Raw genomic sequence first — 22,369 nt, forward strand, 5'->3', positions numbered from 1 at the left:
CATTTTAACATTCACCACAATTCATACAAAGGCATTATTCAGACATTTGCTCTCCCCTACACCTTTCCAAGTTTTGAGTACGGCAGAGGGCCATTATAAAACCATTTATTCCAGCTCTCGTGGGAAGAATAAAATTCTTTGTAACTTACATCTCTGTAGATTAAAGTTAGTCACTGTACAATGGGTACATCTATTGATGTTCGTCCTCCAACCAAGGATGGGGATCACTTTGGCTATTTCCCTTAGTATTTGCACCATGGAAGAGTCTCTGGTGCTATTAGAGGCCTATTTGATTCATTTCAGCTGTCAAATGAGGGATAAGCACATTTTTCATACAGTTTCTTCTAACTTTTACATGAAGAAATATAGTAGTAAGGACTCGAATACAAAATTCATGCTTTATTAGGTCCTAGAGAACCTTGAAAAGTGGAAACTTTTTAAAAGTGAACCTTTACCAGAAGATTAAATAGAAGTTAAAAGAATTAAGGAGAAATATACTTAAAAAATGTTTCCTAGCTTTAACCATAGCTAGATTCAACATTAGACATTGGCAATGTCAATGATATGCAGAATAATAAAACGACAAAGTATGAGTAGGCGGCTTATTCATTATTTACACTATCCACCTACTTCAGAGGTTTTGAATGCAACTCCTCTCCTTTCCCTGGGAATTCCTGATCTAGAAGTGAAAGGTCACTCAAATCCTCAAGAGTAGCCATCTCTGCACCAATGCCCACCCCAATGGAGTTTAAGGCACAGATAACATCTTTCCAGTCCTAGAACAAGACTTTACAAGGGGAGTATACAAGTCCCCATCTTATCAAGTCAGAGAAACACCTCACTAATCAAGATGTTGTAAAGGAACTCTGTTAATGACCTGTCACCCTCTATCTCATTCATTTATTCACTCCACAGGTATGTGAGTGCTAAGTCTATGTAGCTTTGTGTGTGTTGATGCTTGGAGTTGTGAACAGATGCAAGAATAAGCAGAAACCACCTCAGCTCTCCTGGAACTGACACTCCCCATTGTTGGGAAGCAGAGGCATGGCAAGGGGAGGGGGAGATGAGTGTATAAAGCAAATACGCAGATACCCTGACTTCCTTTATGTGAAATAAAAACAACAAAGCAGCTCACTCTTGAGAAACTATGATTTCAGCTCATGCTAGGAGCCAGGGCCACGTGGAATATGGAAGAAACTTAATTCAGGTTTTCTGATTGCTTTTTTGACTACCAGCTACATATCAGCATTATTTGCTATTCAATTAATTGGACAAGGAAGAGAAAGGGAAAATCGCATAAAGAAAAATTATTTCACAAAAGAATATAGACTATATTTTATAAGCTGTTACTCTCTATAAAAGCACTTCATTTTAAAAAACGGAGTCATCAGATAAGCCAAGATAGTAACAATAACTGGGACACATTTTTCTAATGAAACATTCTAACCTCTTATTTCTTTAATTGAATACATTTTTGACTATTAGGGACTATTCTGGTTTTTCAGCTATTTAGCTAACATCTACTCTTATGACATAAAGCATGTAAAAAGCTGAAAAGTGTGACAAACTACACAAATGTAAGATGTTTGTTTAAAACTCCCAAGCCACACTGTAACAGTGATTCGAGTAGTAATGTCTATCTGCCAAATTTTATGCCATATCATTTAGCAGTTTATCAAATCACACCAAATATGACACAGAGACAATCTGTTTAAGAAAAGTTTTACTAATGTGTTAATATTTCAGCAAAGTTATTGCAACGGGTTTAAAAGGCAGACAGACACACTATTATAGGCTATAAAGTAACAAAAGTGTTTTATACAATTAAAATATTACATAGACCTATGGGATTTACTGAATAACAGATCCAAAAAAGAAATTAAATCTGAAAGATTAAATCCAGTTTTAGCACCTACAATATCTCTGAAAGCAAAACTTTGAACTGTTTCACTTTATCCTAATGCATTTCTTAACCTTCTCCCAAATACAGTGCTCTCAAACCCCAAAAATGAATGAAGGGCATAAGAAGCCTTGATGCTAAGAACATACACCCAAAAGAAGATCTAGAAATACTGACTCCGACTTGAGAGTTTTCCTTGGAAATCGCTTAACCTACCGCACCTGAACCGACGGTAAGGTCCCTCCGCAGTGAGTACCGTGCGTGAGGGGGACCATGGATCCCAAGGTTCGCCAGTAGGGACAGTTAAAAATTAGCAATATACAGTATGATTCCTATCAAATTGTTTTCTCATAAGTTATATTTATAACAAAACTATAATTAAAATATTTATTACACTTGCTCATTACACATTCAGGGACACAGCAGGGACATTTATGTGTCTGATGGTTTAGCATCCACTTTATTGTGCTTACTTATTTTTGTAAGGAACAAGCAACACATACCACATCTTCCCAACATTTAAGGTAATGCAATAATAACAAAATTCTCCAAAGAAAAATAACTGGAAATTGCATTAAATACTGCTTTAATTAGGAATAATTGCTATAATAAAACAAATAACATTATACATTATTTTTCCAACGAGCTTCAGTTTGAGAAACTGAACAGCAGAGATAGATCTTTAAGATTTGAGTCATGGTAAACCTGGTAGTTCTTTGAAATCTGGGAGATGCGTTAGCAAAACCACAGACAGCCTACCCTTCACCAAAATCCTGGAGAAAAGCATTTCATCAATTTGGGGGAATAAGACTGAACACTGGCTAAGATATGACTTGTTGAAGTCTAGGGCCATCTGGGAAGCTGGCCCAAGGAATGAAGAGAACCAGTGGTACTGGTGGCAGATAAGAAATAAACTTCGTGTTGGGCTGACCAACTGCATATTTTCTTAATGGCTTTGAATAAAAAAAGTGAAATGCTTCATTGTGTTTTCTCAGAAACTAATCAAAAGATTACAGAGTCTTACACAATTTGGAGACACAAAGTGGATGCTGAGCGACTAGAGGTCACTCCAGGTGTGGAATTTTAGAAAGTTAGTCCTTGGAGTAAATGGCACCGTGGCTCTGGCAGCAGATACAAAGGAATGATGCTCTGGAGAGGAGGTAGGGGACACTCTGCGATCGGCCAGTGGATAGATGAGGGTCCCAGCTGGAGGTGGGATCTATAATTAGAAAAGTAAATGCTTTAGAAAAGGATGCCAAAAATAACCACTGAAACATCTCTCTTACACCAACTGATATGCGGTCCTAATATGTGGGCTATGTTCTATTAAGCCAGGGTTCTAATAGAATACCTGGCTCTGTACCATTTGCCTAAGTGAGCGCATAGCTCAAGAACCGAGACATGCAAGCCCTGTCTATCTCCATCTCTGAGCAATCACATCACAGCACGGCACAGGGCTAAGGGAGCATCTGGGGCCAGGCTGCCTGGATTTCTACCTACTGGCTTTCAGCCTTGGACGACAAGTCACCTAAGTTCTCCATGCCTGAGTTTCCTCATCTGAAAAACTGGGGTAAGAGTATCTATGTCGTAGGATTGTTGTGATGACTCAAATCAAGTATTTAGAACAATGCAGGCACATAATAAATGCCAATAAATGTTAGATACTTTTATTATCATTCATTTATTGTGACTGAATAATGATATATTCCATTTTTTAAATAAAGACAATCTTAATCCAAAGAGAAAACACCATCAGTCTATCTAATAAGACAGACATTAAAAAAATTAAGCTGAAAAAGAGCAAAATATTTTTGTTTAAAGATTTTTAAAATAAAGCCTATCTCCATGATTTGTGTACTCTTTTGTTAAATCATTAATTTAATTCCCATATAATGCTTCATCCTGCAGACACCTTGTAGACTTATGAAAAATGGTAGAATTGAATTAATTATTCTTATTGTTTTTACCCCCTCCTCCAAGACCTCAGCCTACACTGGATCCTGGGCCTGAGGAACCATAGCTCTGAAAAGTAAATTGTGTTGCACAAAAATATTTGCATTCATGAAACTATCTAGAAGTTTCCTAATGTAAATCTTTCCCATTTCAAAATTTCACAGTTGTTTGAATATTGATAGATTAGTCTGGTGTGTAACTGCTCAAAATACCACACCACCTCAGAAAAACATTATATTTAGCAATAATAGCTGCAAAATGAGTCATGACAAATGGGTTGCGCCAAGTCAACGCAGCTGCAATTGATAAAACAAACTTCCTCCAATGGCATGTAACAAAAGCCACACATGAAGTTCCCAACTGCTCGTCTGAGAAATATCAGTTTGGAAATTGTACATGAGAAAGTGCATGGACAAGTAACAGTAAATGTGCCAAAACAAGGCCTTTTTACAGAAATAAAACGTATGGCAGAGGATATCATTACTTGGGCCCCTGACTTTCAAGAATTCAGGTGACACATTCACTAGTGCTAGAAGAAGGCAGCTGTGGAATGTAGGTTGGTTTGTAGGATTCAATAAATTGCACAGGAAGAGACAAAATGTATTTTAAAAAAAGTACTGAAAAAGAAAAGAAAACACTTAGAACAATCTAATGAACTCCTTCCCTTCTCAAGTTCCTGCTGCTCCAAGTACTCAGAGGAAGTTTGGTGTAAAAAACTGGGGTTTTATGGTCAATCAGACTTGGGTTCATATCCCGATATTTGTTAGCCGTATGACTTTGAGAACATCATTTAATCTAATTGTACCTTGGAATGCTCATCTGTAAAACTGGGGAAATACTGTGCAGAATACTTGTGAGAATTAGAAATACCATTTGTATAATACCCGGCACATAGCAGGTGCCCTCAAAACGGTACTATTACTATTACAGGTGTCCTGGGAAGGAATATTTCTGCTTTGGTGGATTCTGTCTCTGTGCTACCTGTTGAGAGATACTGCAAACGAAGTCGATTAGGAATGTACAGCAGCAGAACACTATTTGTTGAAAGAGAAAATGACTGAAATTGGCAGAAACAGTGAAGTAGGATTTTCTGTCACTTAGAAGGCTATGCTCATGTACTTTGCCTCCTACATGCTTCTGCCTGGAGATTCCTATCAGTGTTAACAACTTGTTTCTTATTTATTCAAGGTAATTACATGGATATCTAGGAATACAAACACTTTAAATGAAAGAATTAAATTTACGGTTCTACCTACTAGAGGTAAGTTTCTTCTACAGGGCTATATTCAGAACATCCCCCACTCTACTCTGAAATGTTTCTTTGGTTATTAAAACCATTTGTCATATAGGCAGGGAAATCTCTGAACTGATTCTTATATGCAAAACCTAACTATTTAAATGACCAGGATAGTTTTGAAATATTAAAATAAAACAAGACAACTTCCCTCCCAAAAAGATCCAAAAAACAAAGTAACAACAAAACCAGTCTGAAAAAAATATGGGGAGAAAGAATCAGGATTAAATTCTATATCACCAAATAGAACTAGGATTAAATACACATTTTAAATATCAGGCCAATATAGAGAATATGGCACTATTTACGATTTATTTATCAAGTAGGAAAGAAAATTCATGCATCCCTTAAATTAAAAAAACTGCATATGAATCATATAATTTCATATTTACCTTTAATTCTATGGTTTATCTTCCACTGCTCATGCCTCTGTCTTCATAAATGGTAATTTCAATCTAAACAGCATGGCTGTTAAGAAAACACACTACAGAACATAACACAAAAGGGGACTATGGCAAGACGATGAGTATGATCTGCACAGACTTTTCTATTTGCTTTACTTATTTTCAAATTATTAAAAATTTCTCCTACCTAAGTTAAACATGATGCTTTCTCTACCTTGCTGAAAACTGAAATCCTTGTAGTAGTCCACATGTATTTCCTCCCCAAACACTGATTATTTATTTTTTTAAAAAATTCTGAAAAAAGATGCTTCATTGTAGAACTAGGGGGTTCTTAACTGAGAATCCATGAAGGTAAGGAATTCGGGGGTTCAAAACGCCCTGAAATTATATGAAAACTTTTTCTTGGGAGAAGGTTTACGACCTCTAAAAGTTTAAGAACCATTGCCGTAGAGTATAATAAAACTGTTGAAATTATTATCAGCCGGAAGGCCTGGGACTATCTGACCTAGGCTTTAAAAAAAATTTATTTTACCCATTACTCCCGTTATCAGGCTAAATTAGTTCTTTGCAATTTTATTTACCAAATTCACTTAGTGATTTTCAAAGCTTACTGCCTCTTAAAATATGCACAGTATGTCAAAGGTAATGAAATTATACATCTGGCAGCTGTAACTGATTTCAACTCGTCAGATGAACCCATGGACCTGCAATTCATTTGGATGACAAGTCTCACCAAACATCATGAGTTTACGCATTTCAAAGGGGCTTTAGGTTCAGAGTTTCTGCAGCTGAAATGCATTACTCATACCACCCCCATTATTACTACAAGATGCCCTCAGAACCAAGAAAGAACCAGAATACTGAACAATCCAGAGACCTGCAATGCAAAGGAAGGAGAGACCTGTTTCAGAAAAAATGTTGGAGATAGGCTTATGGTAGGTATGTAATTCACAGAGACGATTCCTAAGGCAAATACAAGACAGTTAAATTCTCTCTAGCCAATGCCAAAGAGTACCACCAAAATTTTCTTTTTATAGATATTTAGACCTTATGATCTGGACTAAAAAGATACAACTCGAAGTCCTCTCTCGATTGGATCTGTCAGGAGGAGGCCTTGGGGAGCATATATCTTCTCATTCTGCTCTTGAATGTATTTGGAGACTTTCTTCAGAACCTGACAGAAGGAAATACCACAGCTTTTTACAAATTTCATCAGATTTCCCTTTAAGTACCACCTGGATATCAAAATATTCAGGCAATGGAATTAGTGTACAAAGCAAGTCACAGCTATTCATACGGAGGGATACAGCTCTGATTATCTGGCTCACACCAGTTGCACACAATAGATAGCACAGCATCATGGACTCTTCAAATCACCAGCATCTTCAACGCAGTGTGAGCACAAACGCATACAAAAGCATGAGGACAATCCTCCCCTCCTTACCTCCTGGTCACCTCAATCCTAGATACAGAGAAACAGATGACTATACACAATGGTTATGCTTTTCTCTGTCCCTGCTCATACACTGTTGTTAACGTGACGTCTTCCAACACCAAGGATAGCTCTGGGCATTTCACCTTAACGCCGAAGAACTGCTTCTTCTCTCCTTTGTGCGTTTTCACAAGTTTAAGTGATGACACAAAGTTAGCCAATAACAAAAGGCAGCCCAGTTAGCTTAAAACTGAAAAGAGTGTTTCCTTTCTAAAGCCCACGGTCATTGGCTGCTAGGGAGCTCCTGATGACCACAAGCGTCTTCCATCACTTCCACAACTCACAGAGGCTACTCTGTAGTCTGCTCTTGTGTCGCAGAGGGAACCTCACTCTGTAAGTTTAGTATTAAGGTTGTAAAAGTCAAAGCAAACGTAGACAAAAACCAGATAGGATATAAAGGAACTTCTGGAAATCACCAAATCTCCAGCTTTAATAAGGGCAATTCTGAGACAGATAAGCTAGAAGAAAATAAATCTTAATAGCTATATATCCAAAATCAAAGAGCTACATGTTTTATTTCAGATTCAAAGTCATCATAACCCTTTCCTGGCTCTAATGTTCAAAGAGGCTTTGATCCAGTTCTTTAGTTACTATATATTTTCTTAAATTCACACTACCAGCATATGATAAACTCACAGATAAATGGGATCACAACATATTGGGAAAAAAGAACTATATGAAAATAAAGCTGAAAATTAAGAAATGATTTAGTGTGGGCATATCAGGCCAAACTAACAAATTAGAATGTTACAATTTATGTGCTTTGGTACAAATTGATTTAGAATTGAAAATTCTGTGTGGTTTGTATAACACATTTTCTTATTGAAGGAAAATAATTTAAACAGTTTATTCAGGTGACATCTTTGGGAATAATACGATCTAATGTTTTATGCTTTTTTTAAAAAAGTATGATATTAAAAGAGCAATCTGCAGGGTTCTTTATGTAGTAAATTAATACTATTTCTAAAGAAAAGATTCTTTTCACCTATTACCTGAAGTAACACAAGTATCATTCTCCTATTTTCAAGCTATCAAAGATTTTGAGTTGTACTTGGTTTTTATGAGCAAAAAAAAAAAATCTTAGGCACACTGTCTTTCTGTCAGAGTTTGTCAATCCTGCTAAAATATGAACAGAATGCAATGGCCCATAACAGTGCCCCACTCAGGACTCTCCATCTTCTCTCCCATTCCTTCTCGGCTCCCCTGCCGGAACTGGAAACTGGAGAGCCAGTCTCCCCTCGCCCCAGTCCACCTGTACTAGGCGACACTCAGAAAAAAGCCTGCCTGGCTGTTTCGAAGAAAGGGTTCCTTCAGAACAGCTTTCCTCCCTCTGTCCCTGGGTACAGGTTACCAGGAAAGAAAGAGCATTCCTTTATTTGATTCAAAGCACAACTTTGTTGTGCAAGGCTTTTATTTAAACTTTAATAACATTCATGTGCACTTGGCTATCAGTTCAGAAAGAAAATGATCAGTTTTCTTTTTGTCTAAGTTCCAAATCCTCTTACACTACCTTTGGTGAAGGCAGCACTTTCCTAAACAAGATGCTGCTAAACTCTCAGTCTCTTCAGCAATAGGAAGGCATTGTTAGCAGGAAACTCATACTGCATCCCAGACAGGACAAAGCACCATTCTCACCCCCAAGAAACCATGTGTTGACGTTTTACTCATAATTTATTTTTGGTAAAATCAATGTCAAAACAAACCATAATACTGAACAAAATTCTCTCTGTTATTCTCAAATCCTCAATAAAATGTCAATATGTACAATATTTACAACGCTAAACACAATCAATCCTCAGGAAAGACTATTAACCTTCTTGAGATATTAAACTGGAGAAAGTGTACGAGACCCTCAAGAAAAAATATCCTGGGGGCCGGCCCGGTGGCGTAGTGGTTATGTTTGTGCGCTCCACCTTGGCAGCCTGGGTTTGCAGTTTTGGATCCTGAGCATGGACCTACACCACTCATCAACCGTGCTGTGGCAGCAACCCATGTACAAAATAGAGGAAGACTGGCCAAAGACGTCAGCTCAGGGCGAATAAAAAAAAGAAAAAATAAGTGAGGATAAGTAAGAACACGATTATCTTATTTTCAGAAAATATCTAAGTTCCTTCTAAGTATGTTCCTTTTACAGATTACAGCACATAGCAGGAGCGATGTTTTCTAGTTGATGAACAAGGCAGACAGCCACTGAGAAGAGAACCTTCTACAAGCCCATTTGTTCCCTGATTATAATGGGCAGCAACAAAGAAGAAATAACACTGAAGTCTTTATCTTCATTTTAGATCAATAATTAGCACTTTATAGGGAAAAAAATGCATGATTGTTCTAGTGAGTTTTAAAAGGCCTATTTACAATTTCAAAAAATTTAACCCACATGACAAAGTGTAAGCGCTATCATATTCAGCTTATTGTTTACAGACTAGAAATTTTAATGTTTAAAACAATAAAGGCTAAATGACTCAATCCTGTCTTCTTATAAAGAAATTCCTAAGGGATAAATTGGAGAGAAGGAGAGGGGAAGGTTGTTCTTATACTTTTATTATTTTATCAGAAATATAAATAAACATTTGAAGAGTTTTCTTTTAAAAGTATAGGCAGGTTACATGACCATTTATAAATTAGTCACTTTGTATTATCTAGTTATTCATGCCCAGTTTCTAAAATAAAATCACCTATTTAAAAAATGTGACCATGCCTTAAATTTTGATGTCTTGATTAATTTCACTTGGAGTATCTTATATATTGCCGATGAACCCAAGTTAAAACATCTATTGGGATCAATCAATTTCCATTGTATTTCTAATCCTGAGAACTGCCTTCCAAGATTAATAAATCAAAAGGATTTAATTAAGAGCTGCTAAATGTTTTAGCAGCTAAATAAACTAGCTGCTGCTAAAAAAAAAAACTACTTATGCTTGAAATAAAAAATTGCATACGTGAGTTCAGAAATATCTAATTAAAACATATATACATGCTAACTTAGTTTTAAAATCTATCTTAAGAAAACACTCTTTATTAAGCATCTAGCATATGCGAAGCAATTTATTAACTCTAAGACCTATTTTGCAGTTGAGAGAACTTAGAGATTAACTTGTCCATGATCACATAAATAGTAACCGACTTGGCTGGTATCCAATTAACAATTTCCTTTTTACAAGTGATGTCAGAAGGAGGTATTGACATCTATTTCAACAAGTGTACACTGAGAAATAAAGGTTAATTAAAATCTTATTAACAAATTTAGGAGGTAGAGTGAAATGACAACTGAAGCTTCTAATACTCCACTAAGCATGAATAAAATACTCTGGAGGATGTATTTCTACCTTAAATTGGCAATATTATATATTCTTTAAATGACAATCCCTGGGAGACCAAGTTTTTACCCACATGAATTCAGCCTTACCCTGCCCTCCTACATTCAGTTCCTTGGTTCTACCATCAGCAATCCCTGGAATTGCTCCCTTCCTTTCATCTCCAATGCTCCACTCCCGGTCTGGGCTATCATCATCTCTTGCCTAGACTTCTGTGGAGTATCCTAACCAGTTTCCCTACTTCTACTTTTATACCTTTTTCCCCACAAGGCAAAGAGAGCTCTTTAAAATGAAAATCTGATCATATCACTCTCCTGCTTAAAACCTTTGAGCAGCTTCCCACTGCACTGAAAATAAAGTCTCAACTTCTCTCCCTGGACTACACACTCCTTACAGGATACAGTTGTTCCTCACCTCTCCAAACTCATCTCTAGCCCTTCTCTCCCTACTCCTCTCCTCCCACACTGGCCCTCCTTCAAAGGCCAGTTTGCATACACTGATTTGCAATGTATGCAAACTGGCCTTTGCGTACATTGATCTCTTTGCCCAAATGGCCTCAAGCTTTTCATCTTTCTTGGAGGAGCTTAAATGTCACCATTTCAGAGGGCTTTTCTGCCCACACAACCTAAATTACGTCTTTCGTATTATATTCCTTCATAGGAAAGTCTGTTTCCTTCAAGGCACTTATCACAATGCACAATTTTGTTGGTTTTGTTTCCTGATTATCAGTTATTACTACTAAATTATAAACTCCACAAGGTCAGCAATCATGTCTGCTCTATTCAGTTATATTCTCTGCACATTGCTTAGCACATAGTAGGCTTCCAGAAAACATTTATCAAATGAATGAATCCCCTGTTCCTTTACCCACCAAATGCAATACTGAAGAGAGGCTGCTAAGACAAAACATAGCCTGAAAGAGGATACTGGTCCTTTATAACTGCTGATTTTGAATGTTAAACAGGAATGAAAGCTGCTTCTCTGTGTGATGTATAGAAGGATACAAACTACTAATTTAGCTATCTAAATATACCCTTTTACATGATACAGTTTTATGATACCACTAAGGGAATTCATGTCAGGATGCTAATGAAGAATATGGCAGCATTTCCAGCAAATAACTCAAAATATTTCGGTTGCAACTGTCTCTGCTCTCCACTACAGAGTGCACGACAATCACAAGGACACCTCTACAAGGTAGGGTATTAAATAGATATTCTTACAGCATTTCATTTTCTAAACATGGTCAGAATTTAATGAGATATTAGGGGTTTGCTGTGATTAACTTAAAGTCATTCATTTAACACACATTCAACGAGTGCCTAATAAACCCAAGTCATGGTGTCAGGCATGAAGAGGTGACCATACAAAATGGTTAAGGCACTGTCCTTGACCTCAAGAAAAATACACACTTGAAGGGCAAATAAGATGAGAATGTAAACTCCTACATTCCAAAGTAGACAGTGGTAAGTGCCGGAAAACAGAGACAAACAAAATGTTGTGGAGCTACAGAGAAACAATTCAACTGGAAGAGTAGGGACAAGTTAGATGAAGTGGGCGTTAGCACTGGTGAGATCTGGCCACGGGAAGAATGGTGCTGTAGTTGGAGGAGAACTTCGGAGGGTAAGGTTAGTGACAAACGATAATCAAGTTTGGCTGACAGATAAAGGGGTGAGGGATAGACTTGGAGAGGTAAGCTGGAGGTCAGCTTGAGAAGGGGCTTGAACTCTACTCAGTGGCAATAAATGGAAAGCCAGGAAAGGCCTCTGACTTAGGAGGAGTGGCGGCGGAACTAAGGCTGTGTTTTCTGAAGACAGCAGCAGACAGTTTGGAAAAGTAAAAGACCAGAATGAGACTTGTCAGGAGACTATTTCATCAGTTTAGGAGAGAGGTAATACAGGCATAAACTAGGATAGTCGCAGAAGAAATCATGAAAAGTTAATGAATGGGAAAATGGGAAATATTTCAGCCTTGGACAATTGATACATTTTTCCCTCTTCTTCATCCCCCACGTCTAAAGATTGTACTAAAAAAGACAGGGCGCTATTAAACAAAATGGGGAGGTATGTGGTTTGACTTTTAGACATCTAAGCTGAGAAACCAGCAACTCTGCATCTGGAAGGCAACTGGAAAGAGAGGTGGGAGGACAAGCGTGAAGAGAGAAATTTGGGGAAATAAAGTGAAACGATTCTCAGAAAGCTGGGTAGAATGAGAACATAGATTTTCTACATTCTTCTTAAGTGTAAGTAAATTTGAACACTGATGTCAACTCCACGTTGGAACACACATAGGAATAATAATAAAATTTGAATTATTATTATTTATAAATGCCTGTTTAAAGTTTATGGCAATTGTCATCACATAAACACAAACATGTAATAAACTCACCTTCTTTCCAATTTCAAGAGATTTTGTGAAAACAAAGGCAGCCTTACCTTCTCATAATGAGTTTCCATGCATAAGAAGATGGTGTATGCTGTTAAACAAGCCAAACAGCCTTCAAGATATGATTGGCCCCCAAGCTTCTCTGCTTCTGCATAAAGATTATTGAGAGTTCTAACTGTCTCTTCAAACTGCTGCCTATCAATCTGTATGGAAGAAAGAATTTAAAAATAAGTTTTGGAAAAAAAGATCAGCAACTCACTAAAGCTTGCCATCACTAATTTATTTTGCTATTTTGTCAACATTCTTATCTAACAGTCCACAAACAATTTTCAGCTGATTAAATCTCGACCTAAGTTACTGGAATTGCTTAGCGTTTAATTTTATCCTTCTTATGGATACTGGGTATCTTCATGCTCAACATGGTGCTTCTTTATTCTTTATGTTGAAGTTCAAGTAACTTAATTAAATTATACAATCCTTCCATCTTTCCATTCACTTATATTCACATTTACTGAGCACCTACCATAAGATGTTATGACAGACCCTAGAGAAAAATGAATAAGACACTGTCTCAGTCCTCAAGGAGTTTAAGGTCTTGCAAGCAGAACAGATATGTAAACATAAAAATGCAATAAATTGACAGAATTCTGTAATAAAGGCATATATAAAGTACAGTGGGGGCACAAAAGGAGGGAGATGTTCCCTCTATCTGGAAAGAGCGGGTGATCTTAATTGAGTCCCTAAATACTAGAATTTACTAGGCAAAAACGGAAAGGACATTTTAAGCAGAAGGATCAAAACGTGCAAGTTTGTAAGTTCTGTATTCTGTTTACTCAATCTCCTATCTCTTTTAAAGTAACTATTTGCTTAGGAAAAGTTCACAGTGAACAAGGCAAAATCTCAAACTACCATACAACTCTTCATACCAAGTCCTTCCTATTACTTCTTTCTATTAAGTGACACCATTATCTTACATTTACACTAATACTACTGTCATCCATTTTTCATTCTAATCATCTGCTTTTACTTTCTTCTTCCAATATCACTTTATTTTCTTCTAACAATACTTTGTAGATTTCAAATCTCAATACTTCACCTTAGAACTTTCAAGATCCATTAGTAGAGAATTTCACCCAATATTATCATTCTTGGTAACAAAGCGCAATTTATCTGTCCTTACTCCAGGCTTTCTCTCACAAATTATCTCCCTTATTCCTAAACCTAATAACTACTAAGAATTCTCTCCTCTACTTAGTCTTTATATAGAAATAGACTCAGAAAAAAATCAAAGAACCTCAATATACAGTTTGAGACAAAATATTCTCAAGAACATAATTTTTTAAAGTATAAAACAATTTACGCTCATCACCCTTAAGCTATTAAAATGCTTTAGGCTAGAGGCAGTTGTAATCATCGTTTTGTCCTTCGTGTGGAAAACTCTGAGGACTCAATAAGTCAACGGCATGAAAAAAACTTTACAATGGTATGTAAACTTTAAAGTGGTGGCGGCTCTACCTGTTCTTAAAAAGGGACTACTTTTAATTTCCCAGAATATGAGAGTTGCTGACAAGAGCTGGGTAGGTGGAGATGGTGCTGAGACCCGGGCAGCGTTCCTTCACTGAGCCACCACTTGAAAATGTGGTATGTCAAGAATGGTCATCTGGGGAACCTATGTCAGAGTTCTCATTCCCTGAAAACAGACTTAGAAAAACAGCTCAGTGAACAAATATTAATGTTAAATTGTTATCATCACCTAAACAAACTAACAAAAAATCCCCCCAAAACTAAGGAGAAGGACTTTAAAAAAAGCTTAATAAAAAGGAGAAAAGGAACAAAAGCTAAAAAAAGAAAAACCCAAGAATTTCTTTGAAAGATTATTAAAAAGGGTAAAAAGCATGATAGGAAGCAATAAAGGCAGAGGATGCACTTAACGCACAGGGCCCAAGAGAACCTACATGGGCGTCTCTCTCACGCCCTCCAGGCGCGTGCAGAACAGCTGTTGGTGTTCCCCCCAGGTACCTGGACACTGGTACGGGAGCTGTACCAAAACCTGGAGACACCTGAAGCTGGAGCCCAATACAAATTTGGACCCATAAACAGTGAAAGTCAGAATGAAACAGGAATCGAGCTTGTTTTCTCAGAATTTGTTTCTTTTTGAACTACATGGTAGAAAGCGTGGGGCTGAAGCTTAAAGCGATCACAAGTCAATGGTAATTTCTACTGACCAGACGTAGACACATATTTCTGAAGGTACGGAGGGGAACAAACGCCTCTATTATAGTTCACCTCTTCTCTTCTCCACAGACCAAGGGTGTCTATGATGTCTGTATTTTGGCTGAAGTGAGAATAAAAGCTTCTTTTCAAGAGCCGTCCTGGCAACAAAGCTCTTAGGCATCAAAGTATCACATTCTCACAGGCAGTGGAGAAAGTAAACTTGTTAACAGACAGAACTTGTCCTCACTCCCAAATTAAAGAGTACAAATGTGTCTGTGTTTAATGCTTTAAGTAACACAAAACATTTGTCTATTAGTTTCTTCCTCTATTAAGTTGCCAAGTGTGATGTTCTCTCACAAGGAAAATCAGCCCCAGCGGCAGAGCAATCAGTGCAATTTCTAGGGTAAGTAGTAGAGAAACAAAGAAAGAAACCTTTCAATTTCCCATCAAACAAAGCAAGGAAAATTTAAACCTGTAATTTAAATTTAATCTCGACGCAGAAAAAAAAATCAAAGCTTTCCCAAACAGTTTAAAGTATAAGCTAGTGTTTTCACCCAAACATTTAAAAAGAAAAAAAATTTCAAAGGCACAATTGAATAGCACCGTATACCATTCCGTGTAGTGCTCAGAATCACAAGCAGTTCTGGGCTTGATGAAGTCAAAGAAGTAAAAGGACTCCAGAATTCAGAAACATCAACTTCCTGTAAGAACCAGTAAGTACTGTGACGACACTCTATTTCTGTATTCCAACTATAAAATAAAGGCTCTGCCACACACAGAGTGGAAGATTAATGGCTGATTCTGCATACATACATTTGGTTCAAGTAGGAGTTGGAAGTTTAACTTTAAAACCTTTAAACAAAAGAATCTTGTAACATCCAAATAAGTGTGGTGAAAAAGAATAGTTTATGTTCTGACCTGAAAGTACAGAGATAGCATAAGTCAGAGTTTCTATAATAAACTTAAAAATAAAACATTTGATCTATTTCATAGAAGTCCTACCATGTAAGACAAGTTAACTTCCATGTTAAACTACTTTAAAAACAACATTCGGTAGCTTTAGCCAATAGCTAACTTGCTCAATTTCTACCTCTTCCAACCACTGTGGAAACGTCCACCTAGTGTCAGGCTGAGTTAACTCATAACACCGTGACAACAAACTGCAGCATTTATACGGCATTTCACAAACAACCTAATTTACAAACCATCTTTATAAGACACGTTTGATCTTTAATTGCATTTAAAGAAACATACTTGGGCCACTAACCTGCCCACGGTTATAAATCAAGCTGAAGGACACTATAATTGATCATTGTTGATTTTCCAACCTTGGCAATCAGGCAGAACAACCTACCTGGATAAAAGCTAATTTTAAATGACTGCTACACCTTTCTCCAGTACAGACTCATCTACACCCACTTATTCCATGACCAGCATTTCTTAGCCCCACACCCACAGCATGCCTAATCACCTCTCAGCCCTTCACCCTCCTTGTGACAAGGAAAGAGCCACAAAACCTGCTCCCATCTAACCAGAAATTGACCTCTGAAAAGGAAACAGAATGTAAGGTAACATGGCTCAATACCAAGGGTCTCTCTTTGGGTGGGTGAACCCACGTGGACACAAAAGGACACAAGAAAACACACGTACTCACATATACTCATTTCATTGTACCTTTAAAATACGATACTTTTTTTTTCCTAAGTCTGAAGAAAGGGGAAACACATCCCACTCTTCACCTCTGTATGCAAAGTTGCCCAAAGGACCTATATCCTGACGACAATTTTGAGATGCAAGCCAACATAACACAGGTGGTTTCCAGTGACCATAAGAGGGAGTGAGAAGTTTAAGGCCTTGTTCTGAGCTATTTCTCTGTCCAGGCCCATCTAATTCTCTACGTTTTGCAGGCTCCAAGAAGGCCTGTCTGCACCGCCTGGCATGGCACTTCATAAACGCTTTCTGCCGAGCAGCGCGACCAGCACAGCGGCCACAAACGCCAGTCACAAGAACGATGATGATTCCCCTTGCGTGGCGAGGCAGGAGGAGACCGCTTCCAGCATGCTCAGTTAGGTGGCCTGGAGCCTCAGGAAGTAGGTCCTCATTCTCTCGTCAATAACCCGGGGGTGGGGGCGGGGGACAGCGGGGTACAGACTCCCGGCACCGGGCATCAGACTTCTATGAGGTCACCACACTCGGCCGCTTGGCCTTCTTCCTCCTCCTCCAAACACCAGGTCTTGCTTAGCGGCCCTCTTCGTAACCTCTGGCCAAGGCCCCTCTTTGCCTGCCCCTCCCAGAGCCGCGAGACACTCATGGGCCAGGCGACAGCCCATACCCCTCCCGCCCCTGGGGAGTCTCCCTCCCTCGCCCAGAGCAGGTGCGGGGAGCCAGGCTGCCTACCCGGTTCTCCAGCTCCGCGGGAAACTTGGTCTGGAACTGGCAGCGTGTGCCACTGCTGTAGTCTCGCTGAATGAACACCTTCCCGGACACCGGCGCCTGCTGCGGCCTCATGGCGAGGACAGGACGGGCCGCGCTGTGGGGTCAGGGGACACCAACCACGCGTCAGATCCCCGGCCTGGACCCAGCACGCCAGCCCGCCAGCCCCTCAGACCCACCCACCGCCCCAGGCAGCTCAGGTCCTCCCCCGCCCCCCTCCCCTTCACCCATGCTGTCACCGCGGGCCTTTGGCCACCACTCCGGCGCAGGCCCCGCGCCCCCCACAGCCGGGTTCCGCCCGGGAAACACGAACCCGCCTCCTATGCCCTCCAGCTGCTGTCGCGCCGCCTGCGCCGTCACTTACGTCCCTGCCGCAAAACGCCTCTTTCCCCGCCCCTCAGCTCGGCCTCCTGCCTCAAGTCTAGGAACCACCCTCTCCTCCGGCCGTAAAGCGTCTCTACTGAGACTGCGCGCTGCGGCCTCCCCGGGCCGACTCCGCTCCTGCCCCGCCCCGCCCGGAGGAGTCAATCCGGAAGGAGAAGGCCGGCGGGGCTGGAGGGCGGGGCGGCCCGGGGAGACCCGAGCCCCCGGGAAGTTGCGGGGTTTGAGAGTCGCGTTTCCCGGTTGCATCAGTTCCGGTTTGATCGTGGCGCGGTAGTTTCGGATCACTGATTGTAGGGGGTTGTTTTCACTCTTGATTGGGCGGCTCAGCTTACACGTGGGATACTCGACTCTATACTAAACAAACGCTCACACAAATTTAGAAATAGAAAGCAGGCTGCTGGGGATCCGTTTGGCAACAGCGAGGGAGGAAGGGAGGATGAAGAACCTGCTTGGGCTCATTGTCAACCATCGCTCCTCCAACTCTTCTCTGAGGTGTTGTCTTTCCTCCTACCCCAAAGATGATCATCCAGCACCTCCAGCCGACACCCCTCTGGTGACCTGAGAGGACAAGCAGCTCTTCTCTTATTCAAGGTCACTGGTGCCCTCACTTAACTCAGCATACTTTTGCAAGACAGCCAAAGAACCCCACCTCACCTTTATCTGGTGGTGCCTGGCTAATATAACTTGATAGCACCATTGTCTGATCCTGCCTTTTATATATTTTTAAAGTGTTCTACTATTGTATTTTAAAAACAGCTTTATGGAGGTATAAGTAGCATACGATAAACTGAACATATTTAAAATGGAAAAAATTGATAAATTCTGACATATGTATGCAACCACGAAACTATCGTCTCAATCAAGATCATTTATCACTCTCAGAAGGCTCCTCATGCTGCTTTGCAATCACGCCTTCCCGCTCCTCCCCAGCCCCTTTCTCCAGGCACTGATCTGCTGTCTGTCACTATACGTTGGTTTCTCTTCCCTTGAATTTTATAAAAAATGAATCACACAGTGTGTACTCCTTTTGTCTGGCTTTTTTCACATAGACTATTTTGAGTTTCATTTGTTGTCGTGCTATAAGACTTCATTTCTTTTTGTACCTGGATATGTATGGGTATCCCACAGTTCGTTTACTCATTCACTTATTGATGGACATTTGAGTTTCTTCCGGTTATGGGCTATTACAAATAAAGCTGCTTTGGACATTCAGTTACAAATCTTTGTATGGACAAAGCTTTTCATTTTTCTTGGGTCAATACCTAGGAGTAGAATGGCTGGATCCGAGGATAAGTATGTTTAACTTTTTAGGAAACTGCCAGACTGTTTCTAGAGAAAATGGCTGTACCGTGTTACATTCCCACCAGCAGTTCCAGAACCAGAGAATTCCAGTTGCTTCATATCTTTGTCAACACTTGTGTTATGCTGTCTCCTTGTGGTTGTAATTTTCATTTTTCTACGGCTAATGATTTTGAACATCTGTCTTCTTAGGTGAAGTGTCTGTTCAAATCTTTTGCCATTTTTAAATTTGTGTTTGTTTTCCTATTTTTGAGTTTTTTAATCTATTCTCTCTCTCTCTATTTCTTTATATGTTCTAAAGAAAAGTCCTATATCAGATATATGATTCACAAACATTTTTTTCCTAGTCCGTGGCTTGTCTTTTCACTCTCTTAACATATTCATGAGTTTGGGGGATAAAGGTTTGGATATCTTGGGGAGGGCATTATTCTGCTCACCACAGTTATGGATTGAAGTTCATTTTCCCTGCCATATAATTATCCAATTGTTCCAGGACTATTTGTTGAAAAGACTCTCCTTTCTGGACTGTATTGCCTTTGTACCTTTGTCGAAAATCACTTGTTTGTATGTGTATGTGTGTGTATATGGTTATTTCTGGAATTTCCTTTCTTTTCCCTCGTCTGATCCTGTTTTGCATTAAATGTCTACTAGTCTTTGTGTCTGAAGTTGATGCTTCCTTACTGACTCAGTAAGATCTCATAGGAGTTGTTTTCCTGTGTATTCAATACTTGCAGTTGAGAACACTCTCAAACAGGTAAAGCAGTCACTACCCTCCAGCTGTCAGTCTAGTGGAGTAGACAAAGAAAACAGACAATTTTCATACATTGAGCAAAAAGGGTAATATTTTTGGAAATATTTTTCATTGTACTTTTCCTTTTGTCTTTAATTTGGAGTTTTCCAGGCAGACATTGGCCACTAAGACTAGGTGGTGAAACAAAAATTTTTTTTCACTCCAGGAAACAGTAGAGAAGGTACAGCTCAATTCTTGATACTTGGGAAGAGGGAGCTGGGAGAAAGAGGAACTGAAGGACAGTAAGTTATATTGTGTCATCACCTACCCCCTGCCCAACACACTCACACTTCTCCTTCCAGGAGAAGAGAAACTCAGAATTGACTGAGCTTAAAACCTAACCCAGGTAAAAAGAATGTTTGGAGGAAAGTTTTCTTGAATGCTCAAATTTTTTTTTTTTTTTTTAAGATTTTATTTTTTCCTTTTTCTCCCCAAAGCCCCCCGGTACATAGTTGTATATTCTTCTTGTGGATTCTTCTAGTTGTGGCATGTGGGACGCTGCCTCAGCGTGGTTTGATGAGCAGTGCCATGTCCGCGCCCAGGATTCGAACCAACGAAACTCTGGGCCGCCTGCAGCGGAGCGCGCGAACTTAACCACTCGGCCACGGGGCCAGCCCCTTGAATGCTCAAATTTAAGATTCTTCTCCTCCCTTGCTACAAACTAGGAATAAAGAAAATAAAGAGAAAATAAAGTTATATTTCTTTAGCCCACTTACCACAGCCTATAAATTTCACCTCTTACAACCCACATCTGGGAAGTTAGCTCCAAAGATGTGAAATCTGGTCTTCCAAATGACCAGCAGTTAGCTGAGTGAGGTGGGCTCCCTCCTGCACTTATGTTTGTTTAGGGACTGGTGATGGGGGTTAAGGTTCTGCCTAATTACTGAGGGAGATAGATGTGTGACTATAGAATTGCTTGTCTCCAGGAGAGAGTGGTTGAGACTGGATCAGTGATTTAGCTTTACCCAATGGCTCCCCAGCTGTCTTTCTGCCCTGATACACCTGATGGATGACAATACATTGATGAAACACTTTTGTAGATGTGCTTAGGTCAAGGCCTATGGTATAGCTAAAACATTGGAATTTCTTCAGTCTTCATTCTCCTCCTCTTTCGCCTACTTCTTCTCTTCCTTCTTTCTTTCCTCCCTCTCTTCTTCCTTTTACAGTTGGTTTACTGTTAGTGGTATTGAGTGGTTTAGAATGACCCCAACCTATTCTATGCATTTGAGCATATTTTGGAATTCTGTATGACTAATACATGTTCAATTTTAGTTATCAAAGAAACTTATAAACATGGCATAGAAATGCCCTTGAAAAATTTTCCAAACCATTCCCTGACTAGTAGCAGAAACTCTAACAACAGATTTCTAAGGATTCCAGGAAGGATTTCACAGACTTTCCACATAATGACCTTTTATATCTAATCTAGTTTCCTTACTCTAACTTAAACCATTTCCCTTGGCCCATCTTTAGCTGGGAGAGTCAATTGTCTGTTTATCTCTAAAGATTAATCCTTCTACAATTCCAGTCTCACAGCATTGGTCCCCTGCTTGGGAGACTAGAACATTTTCCTAATGTCTGTTGGATCTAACTGGTTAAACCTACTGATTTTTACCTAATTTAACCACATGGCTGTCTTGTTTTCTCACACAGCCCCTTCATTTTTATTCAGGCTGCTGTGTTTACTGACCTCTCTGTAACCCTCTCCTGTTTGTTTCTGCCACCACAGCTTCACTTATCTGTTCTCTCTCTTAGAGTGACCTTTCACACGTTCTTGGCCTAAACCAAATTCTGGTCTTTCCATTTACATTTCAGTCATTCATTAGATCATTCATTTATTCATTCACTCACCAGATCTTTTTTTTTGAGCTTTATTGAGGGATAACTGACAAATAAAATTGTATATATTTGAAGTGTACAATGTGATGATTTGATATACATACACTTTGTGAAATGATTACTACAATCAGGTTAATTAATACATTTATCACCTTACATAGTTACCTTTTTTGTGTGTGGTGAGAATGCTTTAGGTCTACTCTCAGCGAATTTCAAGTACACAACATGTAATTAGTAACTATAGTCACCGTGATGTATGTTAGATCCCCAGAGTTTATTCATCTTATAACTGAAGGCTTGTACTTTTTGACCAGCATCTCCCCATTTCCCCAACCTTCCAGCCTCTGGTAACCACCATTCTACTCTCTGTTTCTGTGAGTTAGACATTTTTTTTTCTTAGATTACATGTATAAGTGAGATCATACAGTATTTGTCTCTGTCTGGTTGATTTCGCTTAGCGTAGGGTACCTTTTCATGTACATGTTGACCATTGTATGTCTTCTTTGGAAAAATGTCTATTCAGGTCCTCTGCCCATTTTAAAATCAGATTATTTGTTTTTTTGCTATTGAGCTGTATGAATTATTTATATATTTTGCATATTAACCCCTTATCATATATATGGTTTTGCAAATATTTTCTCCCATTCTGTAGGTTGCCTTTTCAGTTT

General features: G+C 39.2%; 1 protein-coding gene across 3 annotated transcripts; it reads right to left on the reverse strand.

Annotated features, from left to right (window-relative positions):
* Positions 1 to 1,708: 1,708 nt before the first annotated feature.
* GOLGA7 (golgin A7) lies at positions 1,709 to 18,370 on the reverse strand. Of its 3 annotated transcripts, none has more exons than XM_005606286.4 (6): positions 17,703 to 18,370; positions 17,354 to 17,486; positions 12,793 to 12,945; positions 6,624 to 6,725; positions 5,540 to 5,602; positions 1,709 to 3,119 (listed from the first exon to the last, which is right to left on the reverse strand). In XM_005606286.4, exons 2-5 carry the CDS (start codon positions 17,462 to 17,464, stop codon positions 5,555 to 5,557), a joined length of 414 nt encoding a protein of 137 aa, XP_005606343.1. In that variant the 5' UTR covers positions 17,465 to 17,486; positions 17,703 to 18,370; the 3' UTR covers positions 1,709 to 3,119; positions 5,540 to 5,554. The 3 variants fall into 3 exon arrangements, with proteins under 3 accessions (XP_005606343.1, XP_070109486.1, XP_001490329.1); XM_070253385.1 differs by having other exon boundaries at positions 17,754 to 18,020; XM_001490279.7 differs by having other exon boundaries at positions 17,629 to 17,735.
* Positions 18,371 to 22,369: the final 3,999 nt, after the last annotated feature.

Source organism: Equus caballus, chromosome 27 (genome assembly GCF_041296265.1).
Source record: "Equus caballus isolate H_3958 breed thoroughbred chromosome 27, TB-T2T, whole genome shotgun sequence".
NCBI classification, from domain to species: domain Eukaryota; kingdom Metazoa; phylum Chordata; class Mammalia; order Perissodactyla; family Equidae; genus Equus; species Equus caballus.

Coding starts and splice junctions, on each gene's coding strand:
- GOLGA7 (XM_070253385.1), bottom strand. CDS start 18,019: ATGCAACCGGGAAACGCGACTCTCAAACCCCGCAACTTCCCGGGGGCT. Junction 12,946..17,353: donor CCGCGGAGCTGGAGAACCGG/GTAGGCAGCCTG, acceptor TCTTCCATACAG/ATTGATAGGCAGCAGTTTGA. Junction 6,726..12,792: donor TGGAAACTCATTATGAGAAG/GTAAGGCTGCCT, acceptor TCCTTCTGTCAG/GTTCTGAAGAAAGTCTCCAA.